General features: G+C 39.9%; 1 protein-coding gene across 1 annotated transcript in view; it reads left to right on the top strand.

The window, feature by feature from the left end:
* The first annotated feature begins 580 nt into the window (after positions 1 to 580).
* Positions 581 to 18,529, top strand: part of LOC103368896 (focal adhesion kinase 1-like) — a 72,773-nt gene continuing 54,824 nt past the window's right edge. The window contains exons 1-2 of the mRNA XM_008297425.1: positions 581 to 838; positions 9,942 to 9,968. Coding sequence (XP_008295647.1) covers positions 802 to 838; positions 9,942 to 9,968 — 64 coding nt within the window. The 5' untranslated portion in view covers positions 581 to 801. The remainder of the gene's footprint in view (positions 839 to 9,941; positions 9,969 to 18,529) is intronic.

The raw sequence follows: 18,529 nt of genomic DNA, 5'->3' as shown, positions 1-18,529 counted from the left end.
AGAATTTACCATTGCCTCTCCAGTAGAAAAAAAAAAAAGGATGTGTCTGCCTTTTTTTTTTTGAAAGTCAGTTAACAATAAATGTCACTTTGTTCCTGAGAGGTCGTTTTCAGGAAATCACACAGGGTCCTGTGTAGATGTTATTGAACACTAGTTAATGTTTGCTAGTCAGAGCAGCAATTCACAGCTGTGTTTTGTGGTGCTGTAAATAGTCAGTCAAATATAGGAAATCCTGACTCTTATTTGTCAAACATTTTTGCCATCCTGTCTGAAAATGTGTGATCTTATTCAGTTGTGATGAATATTTCAAAGTTATTTATTTTATTTTATTTTTTAAGTATGTAGTAATAACAGTCTTTGTGCAAGAGATGTTGAAGAGGATTTGCTGTGGCTTTGTCTCCATGTCTGCTGTCTTTCCTCGCCTTCTTCCTCTGATGTGAAGAGGCGGTGATGGGGATGGAAGCACTGAGGATGTTGGATTGATTCTTATCCCTGTCTTCTTTCAGTGGGGGGAAGATAAAGATGAGAGACAGGGAGTAGTGGATGAGATGGGAAGCGTCAGGAGAGCTACTAGGAACAAGAATCGAGAGCTTAAGAGGAGGAAGAGGAGGAGGAGGAGGAGGAGGCAGCTGTTTGGAAATGAAACTCAGCCCCCAGGTGTGTCAATCAGTAGGCGGGTGTTTCCTCTCTCCTATAAGTGACAGCGTACAGTACAACCAGGAAGTGGAGATCAGTAGAGGAGCATAACCCAGGCGTTTGTGATCTAGCGGAGGTTCGGTCCTCTGCGCACCGACTGCCAGCATGCAGTTCTGGGACTTCCTGGGCTGCACCAACGGAGGTACGTACGTGTGCAGGCATACTGATGCCTCGGTGCTCGGCTCTGATTGGACCGGGAACTCTGTGCTCGGCAGGTAGAAGCGTCTGGCAGGCTGAAGGCTGGAAAGGAATTTGTGCTGCTCACCGCTGTGCATGCAGTTGCATGTGAAAACCTCACAGACGGGTAGAGAGTGAAGCACAAACAAAGACAAAGATATGGTGTCAGCTGCTCTGTTTGTCTTTGATAAACCTGGTTGGCTGCAGAAAAAACAGATCTGATTGATGAACTAAGTGGCACAGTTTTGGGTTGTTTTTTTTTTTGTTGTAGTTGTTGCCCTGAATATTTTTGGATCCTTATCTTCATGAAGCGTAGCGTGACTGTGCTGCTCTGTCTACACGGATGATACATTTATCTTTTAAAATTCCTACAAACCTGAAGCTGGGATCTAACAACCACTACTACAACTACACTAACTTCTGTTTCTGCAGCTGTTACTGTCATTGCTATTATTCCTCTCACTCCCGAGATAGTTCCACAGAAGTGCTTACATACATTACAACAAAAAAACAGTACACAGCTGCAATGTAACAAATGTGCTTACTAATAGGATTCAGCTTAACTTGAAGTAGGATGACCTCTGACTTTGACCCTAATGTTGAGTTTATTTGCGCCCAAACCAGTTATTCTTTCAGGTCATCCTTTGCATCTAAACCTCTGTTCATACCAGTAAAAAATGTTGTGTGCTTCACATATGGTCTTTTTGGAACCTGATCTCCTGGACTCCCTTGGGCTGAGCCATGTCTGGTCATACTGTTACCACAAAGAGTTAAACATGGGATTTCTGCCTCTGTACAAACACAACGAAACAACAGCAGCCCACAGCTATCAAATGTCCCTTTCTGTGTTCACAGGGCCACATGTAGGTGTGCAGCTCAATCCAGAAACAAACAACAAACATATGAAACTTTAGAGAAAATCTCATGTCAATACTGAAAACAGTGAGCAGTTTTTGCAGCTAGATGGTCCTCAGGCCCGTGGCAGTGAATGTGTCTGCAACAGAAGTTTATGATAACACAGACATCCCCTTAATCTATAAAGGATGTAAAGCTCTGCCTTATGATCTCAGCTAAGTTGTGTTGTCTCATGTCTTGCCTCAAATGTGGTTTCTTTATTGTGCTGTATTGAATTCCAGGACAGTTGTGCTTCCAACACCCATCCTGTGCCTCAGGCCATGTTTTCTGCTGCTGCTCTAATAGCTATAGCTGAGATACCTGATGGTTTGTGTCATGATCTGCACATTTACTACGCGGAAGAAGAAGACACTGTTGGATACAGTTATTTAAGTTTAAGGCATCCGTGTATGTCTTTACAGCCACTCGGTCTCCCGTCTGAAACTGACAGAGGGTTTGTTGGAGTTGTGGTTGTCAGATTTTGGGACAATACAGCAGCAGAATGCCTGAAAACAAGATTACAAGCATGAAGCTCTGTGCCACCGTCAGTCTGCCCCTATTTGCATCCGTAGCTCACTGTTTTGCTTAAGTTATTCCATTTGGTCAGCTCTTACTCTCCGGTGCTGTGATTGTAAAATGACCCAAACGCCTCAGTGCAATATAGTTTTGCTGTTATGGTTTTCATACAGTTCTAGATTGGTCTTCGAAGCAACTTTATGTGACCTGACATCACCTTTAGCTTTGGAAAAAAAATCAGAACACCTGTTTCTAAAATCCATACAGAACACAACATCTGTTTGAGGAATGGAAAAATGCCATCAGATTCTTGAGTTGACATTTATCACATTAGGGCCGCAATAGTCAAGCTGAGTATTTCAGAAAGAATACGGATAAAATCTGAATTAGCATTTAAGACATATTAATATTGGCTGCCCCTCATAATGTGTTAGGTAGTAAGTCATAGATGCTTTTCTCTTTACCTTAGGTTTGCTGTTTTCTGGAGAAATGCATCGAGCAGGTGAATATATATTTACAGTTTAGTAACTACAGATCGCTTTGAATTCATGTTTAAATCTGAATAATGTTTCAACTTATAAGGTTGTGCAAGTGTGCTGCTGCAAAATGAAGTGTAGCTCAAGTGTTTTTAAAGTAGGAGCAGATACTTTAACCCAAGGCCGGTCCACTCAGGCAGTTTAAATGTCACATCACTGTTGTCTGAATATTTTTTCTTGTCTGTTTTCATGTCAGACAGCGGGCACTTCTTTCACAATTAGGAGGGATTCATATAAAGACATACGGCAAAGTATCAAAAATGTTGGGTATCTAGTATCAGGATCCTTTTTCTCAGTTTCTGAAGGTTCTGTGGGGCCCCAGAGACGCAGTGGTTTGGATTAATGTATTTATAAAAGTCTGAACGTTGACTTTGGTGCAGTGCACCGAGGTAGAGCCATAAAAGGGATTGTAAAAAAGGCTTGTTTGTGTAAAAAAAAGAAAAGAAACGATAAATCAATGAATTCAGAGAAAAACTGCATGAATAGCAGAGAATAAAATGCACGTCGTGTACAATAAAACCACTGACTTTGTATGGAGTGAAAAACATTTACCCTTCAAATGAAACTGATAATGAGATCCGCAAATGAAGCAGCCACATAAAAGGTTTAATACACTTCAAAAGCATCATCATTTATTTGAAAACCAATGACTCCCTATACGTAAAAATAATGAGGTTGCGAGCTGAGTTAATGAAACACCTGCATCTGTAAAGTTTTGCGTCCAACAAATCCATCTTTAATCTTCTCTTGTTTGATTTGAAAGGCACAATAAGAATATTATAATTGAGTGTATTTGGTGATGGGAGGAAGACAGTGACAGTGAGTGATGATAGGCTGTCAGGAAACAGATGTGAGGGATGTTAGAAACTATAAAGGATTTGTTCTGTGTGCTGCTGAACTCTTGTGAATTGATGTGGGAGCACCGGAACATGCGGTGGATCATTATGTTGAAGCAGTTGCATTGACACACACACACACACACACACACGCACGGCTTAACAAATTGAGCATGCAGCTTCATTTGTAGAAAATAAGCTGACAGTCTGACCTCTGCTGGGCTGTGCACTGTAGTTAATAAGATAAGATATGGACATTCTTTAGTGACAATTCAGTGTTACTCGTTTGACAATAAATAACCAAACACTGATCCGCCACAACATTAAAACCACTGATGTGACGTAATTAACAATGATCGTCTCCTTGCAGTGACACCTGTCGAGGCCTGGGATACATGTGTTGAACAAAACTGATGTGTTGGAAGCAGAAAAAAAGTACCTTATATGCAAAAAGACAGATATTGGTAGTCGGCTGTTTTTTTTTCCCCCCCTTAAACTCCTCATCATGGTTTCGGATTATATTTTTTCTTTTCTGGTGAGAAATATATAAAGTTTTTCACACTTATGCGTGGCCTTCTGTAGGATATGAGTCAGCCTACTTAGCACACAGAATTATGCTTTAATGTCAGTTTTTTAACACGCCAGGGTTGCAACTGAAGCAATAAAACTGTGTTACAGCCAGAAAAGTACAGCTAAGCAACGTGTTCATTTAACAGAACAAGCAGTTGTAATTACAGTCCGATCTACTCGTGTTCTAATAGCTTGGTAGTGATATCAATATTCCTGTTAACATTCACACAGTTTCTTTTTTGTGCAACTTTCCTTCCTGCTTTGGCTGCTGGAGCTGGTACTTTCAGTCTGTATTGTGTGTTTAAATGATTTCTCTAATCTTGTAGTTTTATAAAGTATATATTGTATATTATATATATCGTAAATATTTCCAGGTGGTAACTTTTCAACGTACTCTGGGTTTTAACTGATTTGGGGAAACTGCAATTTCCTAATATGCCCCATGAGCTTGGAATAAGCTGCAGAAAGATCTTAGATTAAAAACATTCATATCAATTAATACATTTAAGGGCATCATATAGAATGTGGTGACGGAGACATGTGATTGTTTGTCTTGAGAGGTCCACTATGTTTTAATAGTTGTGCTTGTTTATGTATATATATACATATCACTATGGTGCGAACAGACCTGTCCATGTTTGTGACTCGTCCTCTGTCACTTCGTCTTTTTCCTGCGAACATCCAGATTCAGGGCTGCAAGGAAGTTCAGTGGTTAGCTCCGTCGCCTTGCAACTAGAAGGTCACTGGTTCGTGTCCCGGTGAGGACACCCGGGATCTTTCTGCGTGGAGTTTGCATGTTTTCCCCGTGCAGTGTGGGTTCTCTCCGGGTTCTCTGGTCCAAAAACATGTTGAGGTTAATTGGTGATTCTAAATTGTCTGTAGGTGTGAATGTGAGTGTGCTTGGTTGTCTGTCTCTAAGTGTAGCCCTGTGATAGACTGGTGACCTGTCCAGGGTGTCTCCTGCCTTCACACTAAGTCAACTGGGATAGACTCCAGCCCCTCGTGATCCCAGTGAGGATTAAGCAGTGTATAGATAATAGATGGATGGACATCGAGGTTTAGAAACACTAGATTAACTTACCAAGCAGCGTTGTAATGCCGCTTATCCCTACTACGGTTGTTTGGTGTAGTGAAGCCAGATAACACAAAGATACCCTGGACTCTTCAGGTCTCAGATCACCTTCAAAGGTCTCGTGGAGTCCGTCAACTGTCTTCACAACGTAAATCATCTTCACACAGTGAGGTCAAGACCTTGCAACATAAAAAGTGCAGATGTGAAAAAGGACGCTAGAGTAAATGACAGATGCCCTCTGCAGTAGTCCCAGTGCTACAATAACATTTTTACAGCTGCTCCTTACAGTGACAGTTACCTCATTAAAGCTGACTCTGTGCTGCTCTCTGATGCTCACTTCAGTGCTCTTCCATTCTGTGGTGCTGCGTTCTGACAGGCTGATCAGTGCAGAGGAGCTGCAAAAGGCTGTTGTTGTTTTCTGGATCAGAATGGAGTTGTGCAATGCCCTCAGCGTGGTGTCAACTGGCGTAGCCTCTGTGGTTTGCAGCCAGAGGCAATAGTTTTAGTACTCTGAGTGGGAGAGAAAGAGAAAAAGGCTGATAGAGTAGGCGAGAGAAGGTCTGAGGAGCGTTTATACGAGTGAAAATGTCTGAGGCGGCTCTAGTGACACATGCTTCAGTGCTGATTTTAATAGATGCCTCTAATTTTTAATCCCAAAGTGGGAAGCTTGCATTGGGGACGTTGTGAACATTTAAGAAATATCAGTAGAAAACTAAAAATAGTAGATTTTACAAATTCCTCTACATATGGTATTGCAGATATTCTTTCATAAGTAGAAATACTGTTAGAAAATTACTTATTTTGCACATTTTTATCTTCATTGCACAGATTCTTGTATACGTACAAAAATACTGATATTGCACAGAGTTTTTAAATGTGTAAATGATCCATAATGGACATGTTTAAATGTGTTTGTTTGGCTCATTTATGGATCATGAAAGGTTAAAATTTCTGTAATGTTTGGTGATATTCACATATTTTGTCTGTTTGGATGTTTGTTTGAAACCAGAAAAGTCTGTTTTCATAGATTGTATAAAGAAATGACATAACCGTCATGATGCCACCCTGGTTTTGGATTACTGTTTTAAAGCCTAACGTTCGACGTTTTGGTCATCTTGGTTTTTTGGAGCCTTAAGTGACCATATTTGCATGAGATGAGCTGGAATGAACCTCGGGGTGGATCTGACAAGGTAGCCACATTTGAGATCAGAAACTTCTCATGAAAATGTTTACTGAGGTAATGAATCAAGTAAGGAGTCGTGTCCTGTTCTTGTGCACGTCTATACATTCTGACTTCTTTTTGCAACCAGAGGAACGGCCCCTGCTGGCGATCAAAAAGAATACAGACCCAGATGTCCTCTTCTTTCATACATTCTGATCTTTCAAGGGCAGTAGTGCGTCAGTGTGCTACACATTGATATATTTTTAACACCAAAAAACATTTCAATACATGCATAATCCTTTGGCCTTCTTTGCTGAATGTGCTGCCAGTGCTGGCTCCGAATCAGAGCCGTAATGTTGCATTCATCAGCAGTGAATATTAGACGCAGAGTGATGCAGAGAGAGAATAATGCCAGCATTGGTGTTGTGTCGCTTTTGTCGTTAGCATGCTACTTGTAGCCAGCGTTTGGGGCACAACTTTGCCAGGAACAAATTGGATTATGTGATTAGAGGAAATTATGTGAAGTGGCAGAACACACACTGAGCAGCTGTGAATCAAACCAAGAAAAATGTTAGAGAGTCAAAGAACATAATAACATTTTATAACTTAACACAAAACAACAGCCCTAAACTGTGTCCTAGTTCTGAGCTACGTTCTTTTAATGACCACATGTTGAGTTTGTAAGCGAGTACAGCAAAATACACCAGTACTGATACTAAATGTATTAATTTTGTAATGTGTTGTGGAAAACCATCTCTTCTTATTTTGTATGAAGGAAACAAAGTGATGTTACGTAATGTCACATTTCCATGCAGTGTACCAACTGCATACAGCATGCATTATATATAAAGTCTTGTAGTATGTGTGTTTGTGGTCAATACAAAAAATTCACATACTCTACACATGTTTGGTTTTGTTTGGTTTATCTGTATAGATGTTGTGCCTTCAGTAAACATAGGCTGTGAATTGGCACTATATAAAGAAAACTGAATTAAATTGAGTATTGATATATGTTTGCCATACTCTGGGAATATCACTGCCAGTTATACTTAACAGTCTTGCCGACCTTTCACACTCATTTTTCGTATTTTAGGTGTCTACAAAGAACCACCAAGCATAATTTGTTTAAAAAAGTCACCAAAATGACATCAGTAATCAGAGCCCGAAGCTTGAAAAACAGAAAGAATCATCAGATTTTCAACCAAATGTGAAGTTAACATTGAAATCACTTCATTTAAAAAAAATTAATTTGATTAATTCCTCCAAAACAAAACATTTCCACCTGACTGGAAAAAAACAAACAAAAAAAATCTGTGTTTTTTGGTGCAAACAAGCAATAATTGACTCAGCTGCCACAAACAGTCATGTACCAAAAAATGTTTGGTTGAACTGCAGGCGGGCTGCAAGGTGGAGCGGTGGTTAGCTCCGTCGCCTCGCAGCTAGAAGGTCACTGGTTCGTGTCCCGGTGATCACACCCGGGATCTTTCTGCGTAGAGTTTGCATGTTCTCCCCGTGCAGTATGGGTTCTCTCCAGGTTCTCTGGCTTCCTCCCACAAGGTCCAAAAACATGTTGAGGTTAATTGGTGATTCTAAATTGTCTGTAGGTGTGAATGTGAGTGTGCTTGGTTGTTTGTCTCCTAGTGTGGCCCTGTGATAGACTGGCGACCTGTCCAGGGTGTCCCCTGCCTTCACCCTGAGTCAACTGGGATAGACTCCAACCCTCCCGCGACCCTAGCGAGGATAAACCGGTGTATAGATAATGGATGGATGGGTTCAGAGGGTTACAATTAGTAGGTAATAGAGTACAGCTTAAAAAACACAATCAATGCAAAAACATCTCTCTCAAGTTTAGTAGTTTGCAGCTTTTTGAATTGCAATTCGTCCTTCATGTGGTTCTCTCGAGCAAATGTAAAGAAAAAAGTACATTTCATACAAATCATTTGTAACAGGAGCACTTGAACATTCTTCTACACCACAGACTCCACAGTAGTAGTAAAAGCTGTACAGCACTGGGACACAGCTTTCATCCCACTCGTATTATAAGACAAAGCCTTGGCATCCTTATTAGCACTACAGTCCTGCTTCGTTTCTGTTGCTTGGTAACAGATGCCAGCTTAGCTTCTGAGTGTTGGATATTTCATCATATTGCTCATTTTTGCATGAGAATGTTTTCAAGAGAGTCTGTGGGAAGCAGAAGGCGACTGAGGCCACGAGACAGATTTGAGAGTTGAAGGCGACCAGGAGGTGAAATTATTACAGCATGACGGAGCAGATATTTTCTGCCAAGTCATGATTCCCGCCTCGCTCCAGCTGTCTGGAACGCAGTGCAAATGTCAGATCCTCCTGATTCATTAGAGCTGGTGTACAGTCACTGGTTGGTCAGAGCTTACCAACATGTAAACTAGTGAAGATGCTCAGTGTGATTAGTCATTGACTCGTTATGAATTAGATTGGTTTGTCATAGCGGTCATTTGGTTAAAAAAAGTAAGATTCGTGGCTACCTTTCTTCGTTATCTTAATGATCATGTGGTTCAATTCTCTCTGTTTAACCCTGCTTTCTTGTTGTCTTAGGTTTTTCTTACGCCATCTGTATCAGAGCTGCTTGTAATGTACGCAATAGTTACATCACAGAATGAAGTAAAGTAAAGCAAAATAACTCAAAAACAACATACTGCAACTTTTTTTTTACCGCTTGACGTCTGTTTGATATAAGTTGTTCAGTTTAAAGGTTCCTGGGGTTTTTTTAAAAATCACACTTGCAAAGGTTTATTGACATACAGGCTTCATATGTGTACTAGAAAATGAGGAAGGAACAGGACAGAAACACTGAAAAGGAAGATTTGGTTGCAAAAAAAACTTTGGCCTTTAAGAGCTGTGCTGAATTGAAGTGAAGCAGAACCTTATTTTAACTGTCATTTTGATGCAAGTTTGTGCAGCACATCATTAAAATGAAAGCATGTTCTCTGTTTATTTAACTGTAATAACTGTGATCTCAGCATTGATCAAAATAATCAAGTTGATCAGCCTTGGTCAACTGTTTGGAAATATTTTAGCTACAGAAAGGGCTACATATGAACCAAAAACAGGCACTCTGTCAGCTTTGTGTGATGAATGCTAAACCAGATCTCAATGCCATCCAAAGCAAAAAAAACCCCCAAACAATTCCTGATGCCTTTACATTTGTTACACCACATGAGATGGACAAGTTCAGTATGTCTCTGAAAGAAGTGGCTCTGAACACAAGTCAAATCTTTCTGAGTGCTTAATCAGATATGTGGACTAATATCTGTTAAATGTGCCTAATTTGTAGGGTGAGGTTCAGGAGCGTCACATCCTTTGGGTCTTACAGAAACTCTGCACTGCTCTTTTGTCTCATTTATAAAATGGCTTAATCGATTTTAATGCTGCAGCTGTGAATTATTTACAGTGTAAGTCACTCAAACTAACATCCTCCTGTCTCTTTTTTCTCTCTTCTCTTCCAGACATTTCCAGAATATCATACTACGCAGGTGAGTCCATTGTTTTTATTGATTTAAATACTGGCGGGTGTTGTTGTGATTGTCTGTCAACTAATAGTAATTTAAATGTTTGACTCCTTTAAATCATGTAATGTAAACACATACCTGTGAGTTTTGTGTACAGGTGAACGCTTTATGAATTTCTGTACCAAACCAGTGTTTTGAAACTAACCTTTGCACTCTTCTACAATTTGTTTTTAAAAAGTCTATCAGAATTTAGCGCCCAGTCTAAGATTTTAATATGAACAGAAGTAACATCAACCATTTAAATGAAAACAACAGTTTCTGGTCAGTTTGTTTTTCAAAAGACTCGATGTTCTTTGGTTGTAGTTAGTTCACAGAATTGATGCAGGTAGAGCTCGATGATTTTACAGGTATAGATGTGACATTTAGCTCCACTCTCAGTCCTCGGCTGTTGCTAGGTAACTGATGATGGATGAAGGATGTTGTGTGTGTGTGTGTGTGGAACTGAGAACTAGTCATTCCTGAGAACTGCCAAAACTTACTTTACATTTCTTAAACTTAATTTTGGCAACTTTCCAATGAGAGGTGTTGCCAAAGTCGAAGTTAGGTTTGAGGTTAACTGAAATTTTAATTGATACGAGGCTCTCTGACTTTGCAAGAAGTTAACAGCAGCATGACACCTCGTGTGCATAAACTGTAGTGAGTCTGGGAAAACTCCTGCTGTCGTTTAAATGTATATATATTTATAGTTCAGGTAAACGTTAAAAGTTTTGATACTGAGCAGAACATTTAGCCTCTGTAACTCTGTTAGGAAAAAAATACCACCAGTATAAATATCAACAGTTATAACATGAAACATGTGGAGTCATGACTCAGTGGCCGCAGCACATCTTTTCCTCTCTATAACTTCAAGACCTGAACTGATCTCATACTTTATTTATTGTTTGCATGTCTAAAATAGATCCCTGTGCAGGACAGTTTTCTAAACCCTCTGAACTCGAGACACTTTCTGTTTTTTTTGTTTGTTTGTTTGTTTGTTTTGTTTTACTGTGGGCTTATTTTCTACAACATTAAATCATACACTTCTTTGGAAACAGTTTAGCTAAAGCTATGAGAAGAGACAACTCAAAAATATCTTTTGTGCCTTTATAATGTCATACATCATTAAAAAGAAAAAAAAAAGAATTTCCTTGATTTTTTATTTTTTTTTAAAACACTTGGTAGCTTAATACTGTAAATATTTTACTACTTAAATTGTTAGTCTTTATTTATACTTCAATAGTATATATTCTCTGTATGAACACTGGCTGCAGTTCAGCCCAGTGCAGTTGAAAAGTCCCTAGATTCTTATTACGTGAATGAGTCAGTCAGAATCTTCAGGATGAGTGCAAAAATGTGTTTGTTTTAATTGTCGTTAGAGTAAATTATGTATTTTTTTGGCATTTTTTAAATTGTAGAATAAAATGATTTGGCTGAAATATCATAGTTTTAAACTTAGACTAAATGAAGGTTCTCGATGGAACAGCATGTCAAAGATGAGTAGTTTAATGACCTTCAGATAAGTTTGAAGTCTAGCAATTCCTTCTGTTTTTACAGTCTCTGAATCTGGCGTTTTGTTTTTGTTTTTGTTTTTTTTTAAATTCAAAATAGCATGCCTTTCAATCTCACAGGCAGATTTTGGGGTTCAGAGGATTAATCCAGAGGTGCCACATTAGTTGCGTTGCGTTTCAGTATTTCACACATTTGTCACAACAATGTCCAATTCTTTTGTATTGTTGTCAGTAAAAAGTGTGAAATTCGTCCAAAAGCAAGGTTTTTCTTGCTTTGTTTTTGTATTGTTAAAACCCACTTTAACCTGCCGTTTGGCTTCATTTGTTCTCTCCATCCTTCCCATTGCAGTTTAAAATTCAATTCTATCTAGTCTGTCATCTACAAAACAAAACAAGGAAAACTCTGCAACATATAAACAGAGAAAATCACAGTATCAGTTGCTTTGATTTCTAAAAGCAAAATGTGACTATTTTGTGTGACAGTTGACATTTCTCCGTATGGATGTAGCAAAAAATAAAACCTTCTTAAAATGAACTCTTAAACATAACAATGTATGACACATGACAGTTGTTATAAAAATATATACTGTTTTGTTCATATAAAATACATATAAGGCATTCTTGCATTTGATAAAACGTGCTTCTCCGGTGGTGTAAAATCTCCAAGAAGCGAGCACACTGTCTTCATCCTCCACGCTGTCAGTGTTGTCAGTGTTTTGCAGCTGGAAGCTTAGCTTAGCATCCTGCGCTCTGTCACATCAGAGGGATTGAATGTCAGAGCGCTTTTACTGAGCGCTTTGCTGCAGGAGCAGGTGAAATCTGTGTGGAGGACAGAGGGCAGCAGAGACCGACAGACAGACAGACGGACAAGGAGGTGGATTAATGGAAGGAAACATTCAGGGAAACGAGTGTGGTGGTGACAGGTCAGAGAGTGGAATGTATGTTTTCAGAGGCTGATCCTGGTTAAACCTTGTGTGTGTGTGTTGAGTTCGTCTGTTCGTATGAGTGTTTATTAGTGTATTGATTAGGAGTGTGGTCTCTCTCTCACACACACACACACACACACACACACACACACACACACACACACACACACACTCTCACTCTCCCTCCCTCTGGTTCTGCCTGTTCGTGATCCGAGCAGCTTTATCGCAGCAGCTTATACTGAAAACACAGCAGAGGAGAAACACTTTCTGCTGACGCTCGCTTCATTTTACATTTCCTATATAACACACACATCTACCTGCTTACCCACTGCACTCCTGTACACTCTCACCCCTTGGTGCTCTCATTTCGTCTGCTCGAGGATTTCACCGTATGAAACAGCGTGCATGAGTTTGACTGCGGCACTGTGTGAGGTTGGATGATGTTGTGATGAAGCTGCTGCTCGGCTGCTTCTGAAGACTAAAGGACGCACCGCTGACTGAAGCGGATTTACTGCATCAAAGACGCTCCTGCAACATCATTTCTACAATCCCGCTTGGCTTTGCATCACAGCTTTTTTTTTTGTTTTTTGTTTTTTCTTGGCTCCACCTCTTCATTCAGGTCTCTGTCACTCTGTGTCCCTCTGTAACATCAGATACCTGCGCTGACCTGGTTAAACTCCTGCAGCATTCAGCCTCAGCTTCTCCCTGGGGTTTCTCCGCTTTCCTCCTTCATCCCACTCGCTTTAATTCTACTTCTCTCCCTCTCTTTTTGCGATTCATATTCTTTCCAGTCATTCTTTTTTTGATCATTTCGCTTCTATCGCTTCTTTCTTCTTCTTCTGTTTCTTTTGCAGTGTTTGCTCTCCTTTTTCCCTCCTTCCTCTCCCTCACTATGCTCTATTTCTCTGTCCTACATTTTTGTCTCTATTTTTCACTGATGCCTCTTTTCTTCTTTCTGTGATCTGTTTTTCCTTTTGGACAACAACTATGGATTTACAGAACCAAACTGACACCTTTCTTGGAAAATTGTGCTTTGGTGTAATTACGAGGAATATGCTGTCAGTATTTTTTTTTGTATGCGGGAAATTTAATTTCTGTAGGGAGGAAACCGTCTTTGATTGATCAGTAACTCTGCGCCGATGACCTGAAGCTGATATTTTGTGAGGATTTATCTGACCGCGAGGAAATCATCCGTCAGTCACAGGAGCCTTGAGCGTCTGTTTTGGAAGCTTTCACCTCACTGAAGTGTCCTTCAGCAAATTACTGTATTATCTGCCTCCTAAGGGGCTCAAACTCCCCGAGCTGAAGGAGCCAAAAAAGAGCTTCCTGACAGGAGATCAGTACAGATCACGTTGCACAATGGTAAAGGTATTTCGCCGGGTGAAAGGTCATGACATGAATTGGACGGATTGATTACTGAGACTTCCGTGAAGTAAAATGGTGTTTCAGCAGGCTGCAGAGGAGCGAGTCGCAGTCCTGTGATCAGCAGCTTGGATATTTTTTCACCAGACATTCAGATTTGAGCGTATTTGTGTTGTTTAGTAATTAGGTTATTATGCAAAACAAGCCCTGACTTTCAGATTAACTTTGTTTCGGACAGATTTAGCGTTGAGGCTGAGGCTGGAAGACAAATCTCTGCCTCAGTTAAAGGTGAAAACATTTGGAGCCCGTCTATCAGTTGGACTGTGATAAATAATGGAGGTCTAATGTAGTGGCTGGTGTTTTCTCTTCTTGCTGTGTCACCAGATTTCAGAGCACAAAGGATATTTGACATCCTCTGTTTTCACTTTTTGGATTATCTGTTTTACTGGAGTTAGTTACAACCCTGGGACACTGTTTTTTATTGATTTTTATTTTTCTACCATGGATACGCCTGTTAACAGTGGGAGCAAAGTTACCAGCACAGCAGCTCTCTGACTTTTTTGAAGTAGTTTTTGGACAGTTCCAGTGACTTTTTTCTACTTTTTAAAAAATGAATCTACCATCTTTTTAGTTGAGTTTTTTTTTTTTTTTTGAAAAAAGACAGAGTAGGAGTTGGTCCTAATCTTAAACTCTATGGTGTTTTTGGGGCCCAGAAGTTTAGTCTGGGCCCTGTGGCCCGAGCTGGAGCTGCATTCCCTACAGAACAAATGGAGAACAGCGGCTGCATCCCTCTTTGCTGGAGCAAAGGGGCCTGCATCTATGCACAGCATCCCCTACCAAGTATGTACTGAACAGTGTCAGCAGTAAGAGCGCTCTGTTTCTTACTATCACTAAACCTTTATCAGTTACAGCTGTAGCAGCAGATCCATGTTACTAGACTGTTTTCCAGTTGTGGCCCAAACCTTTGTGCATGTTCTGCGCCCCTGTAGGATACCTTTCAGGACAGTTTTCAGTGCCTGAAAAGCTGCTGTGTAGGTCTCTACGGTCATTGGTTAAACTCAGAGAAGGCAAATGTTGATTGGTTAAACTTGAAAAACAGCAAGCACCATTTCTGTGCCCTCTTGATATTTTTATTGATTAGCAGTCTGGCTAACTTATCAAACTTCCATTGTTCTACTTCGAATGTACATAAAAAGCTGATAGCTACTATTTGTTGTTGCCTTGGCGCACTTGGAGTTGAAGTTGCGGTCAAGAAATACTGCAGTTGAAAATAAAAGGCTGGAAGGGCTAATTAGAGCAGCTTCTGTAAAAGTTCTCGCCGTCTTTTACCTGCTCTGAGATCCTGCAGTAAAAAAATCACCTTCCAGCAGTAATTATTCACTCAGTGCAGCTTTTTTTTTTTTTTCGTTTACCTTCACAGCACTTGCTGCTTCATGATGGTTTAATTTATCACCTTGCAGCTAGATCACAATAAGACGCCTGAATTCTGTTTTCTGCTTCAGCTGTCTGTCAGTATTCATGACGAATGAGATCCAGCTGCTGTAATGACTGAGTTCATTCATGATTCTAGCTCCCAATCACTAGAATAAACTTACTCTAGATTGTTCCAGCAGCTCCTTGACAGTGACAGGTTGTTAAAACTGTCCATTGAGTGTGTACCGTGTTAGTCCATGTCATGTTGTGTTTACAGTTCTCAGTTTAATGTAATTGAAACAATGAAATGTCACATCCATTTGTTTATCTCTTAATTTATCTGTTTTTGGTCTTTGTCTGAAAAACCTATTTGTGAATCCTGTTAAAAGTGTTGAACTGAACGCAACTGTTAGTATATTGAAAGATGGAAGTTCAGTTGCAAACATTTAATGATTTATATTATGGATAGTTGGCATTCAGTTCAGTAGTCACGTGCCCACACTTTGTACTGGTCCCTTGGTTCTTTTGTGTTAGTCAGTCACACATATATTATATATAGCTACAGATCTACAATGACTACTTAGATTTCACCCTTTTTCTTCGGAGTCTCTTGGTATAGATAATGTGCATCCTTGGCGAAAGAGAGAAAGAGATACGTCGTGCTGGAAAGGGGGATGTTAAGGGAAACGGTGAGAAAGATGAGAGGGCGGAAGGAGTAGAGGTGGTTCAATAGGACAGGAGGATGAAATGGAGATGGAAGGCAGGAACTGAAGGCTCTGTGAGAGAGTTACAGAGAAGTAGAGATGAAGGGCAAAGGGATGGAGGAAGAAGGATGCAGGAGGTTTGAGAAATAACAGAGAAAGGAACAAATGTAAACTTTAAAAAGTAGAAAGGGATAAATGTGAGGACTAAGCATCTGTGGAGGGACTGTGAAGAGGTGACATCATCTCCCACAGGACTGGTCTAAACCCAGTAACCCAGATACCAGTTAGACCAGCAGATAAACCGTCCTGCTGATAGAGCTCAGCTCCAGCTTTATGTGGTTTAACAGGCTGACTGTCAGTCAGCGGAGCCCGCTGAGAGAAGAGCTGCTGGGTGTGCAGCTGCCTCGTGGCCTGCTTCATTTGATTCCTGTGAGCGTTTGAGGGCATGAATGTGTGAATTACGATGAATTGATACAAATGAGAGATGCTTTAATTGCTCCTGTGCTGTGTAGTGCAGCTATTTTACATTATTTTTCATTGAAACCCATGCATTGGAGAGACCCAAATATGATGCAGGCAGATAATTACAGGACATAAAGTATTTTACAGTGTTTTTTAAGTCTGACTCTCTGGATGTAGACTGTGGGTGTGATCGTGCTAAATACGCAGCATTATCTTCTCTTTGCACCATCCACGCAACAAACTACACTCTGAAAATGACAAGTTTAGAGGAAAACTTGGGATGTATAATAAGTTAGATCTGCATGTTTCAGTGAATAATTGTACAGATCTACAGGGAACATATTTAGGACTTGCTGGAAAATGTATCACGCTAAATATTTAATTTTAGTCAATATACATAGTTGCTGACTATTTTTAATTACATATTTTTAAATACAAATGAGCAGGAAAAGACTTATTATTAATTAATTCACTTTAGCGTATTAATCAGGGTACGCAGGCAATGATTTTAATGTTAAAAACCCATAAATGAATACATTTACACACATAAATAAGAACATTTGAATGATTGATGCACATGAAATAAAGAAACCCAGAGGTGCACAGAGAGCGACCAGGGCACTGCTGCAACTGGAGCGCAATTGCTGTTTGTCGAGCTGAATTTTTCAGATGCATTTCAATGAATTTTCTTTAGGCTGTTGATGAACTGCCTGTTATGCACGTCGTTATCATTTAACGCTAAATACATTTACAACATTTACTGATGTGACGTTCTTGCATGTTTGCCCACCAGTTGTGGAAAGTTTCTATTTTCAAGAGAGATAATGTGTTAAGACAAACTATTCCTCAGCACTGAGACAACGCGGTTAAGACAAGTGTATGTTTGTAATTAGTTTTATGCACAAACTGCTGTTCCTGTCAGAGCTTTCTATGCTGGATATTTCCAAAAGCAAGAGTCATTGATCTGTGTAGCAGGCTGTAGCTTTATATTCCAGAGTCACTTACAACTAATTTAAATGATTTATTGACAGACTAAACAGATCTTCTAATCAGTGTCAGGTGACATTTCAGCAAAATCAGCTGACTTCTAATATCTAAGCTAAGAATCATTTATCACAAGTGTTTTCCTCCAACGTACATAACATTACATAGACTCCATCTAAAACCGTTTAGATGAACACTCATGGAAAACAGGAGAACACACTTTTCCTGGTTCTATGTGATGTAAGAGTATGTGGAGCATAAAGTGGCAGAATGCAGCAGCCACTGAAATGCAGGTATTTCTACTTCTCTAATAGGATTTAGGAAAGCTGTCTGTAGTATTTAGGTTACATGTATGTGATTTTGTGTTGTGGTATAACATTAGAGCGCTTATTATCCAAACTGATTACAGACTGAATGAGTGAAAAGCAGCAGATGGCCGACTGCGACTCTACAGATCCTCTGGTGCAGTTGCTTCTATTTAAAAATCAGTTGCAGTCGAAATAATGGCCCCAATACATTTTTTAACATGTTCCTCTGAGACGAGGCATGAAAGCCGGAGCCGCTGCTGCAGAAACAACCGGAGATGTGTTGGACAACTGCATCATAACTCATCCACAGTCTAAGCAGGTTTATTCACAAAGGAGATTTTAGTGTAAATTCACCCACTGAAAAATACAGCAAACTTTTTTCAGGAAAATATGCTTGTGTATGGCTTTTTTTTGGGGTAGGATGCAGTTGGGTTTGTGCATACTGTGAAGCAGAAAATAGTCAAGGAAGCAATGCTTGTATTATTTTTTTAAAAAGCACTCCTCAGTCTGGGTCAGTTCAGTGTGGACTGGACACTTTTCAGGGAGTGTGTATGGTAGCTGAACCGTTCAAATGCAGGGTCGATCGCCATTCGAGTTAAAGAATTAGACGCATAGTATACAAGCATTAGTTGGGAAATCCTTGAAATTTAAAGCATTCCCAGCAAATACACAGAGCCGATCTCCATGTGCCTCTTGAAATACCAGAGGAGGGATTATAAAGGTTTTTCACTGCAAAGCCCCGATAATATGGCTAATATGAGAGAGCCAGTGTGATATTATGTTCATTAGGTTTCATAAGAGAGTCAGTAGTTATTAAAACAGGCAGTTGGTATTGTTATAGATGATTATATAGTGGTACTGTCAGTGGATTTATTAGGG

The sequence above is a fragment of the Stegastes partitus genome, unplaced genomic scaffold, assembly GCF_000690725.1.
Source record: "Stegastes partitus isolate 25-593 unplaced genomic scaffold, Stegastes_partitus-1.0.2 Scaffold1217, whole genome shotgun sequence".
Taxonomy (NCBI): domain Eukaryota; kingdom Metazoa; phylum Chordata; class Actinopteri; family Pomacentridae; genus Stegastes; species Stegastes partitus.
Note: the sequence above shows the minus strand (reverse complement) of the source record. Positions and strands in the feature narration are given on the sequence as shown.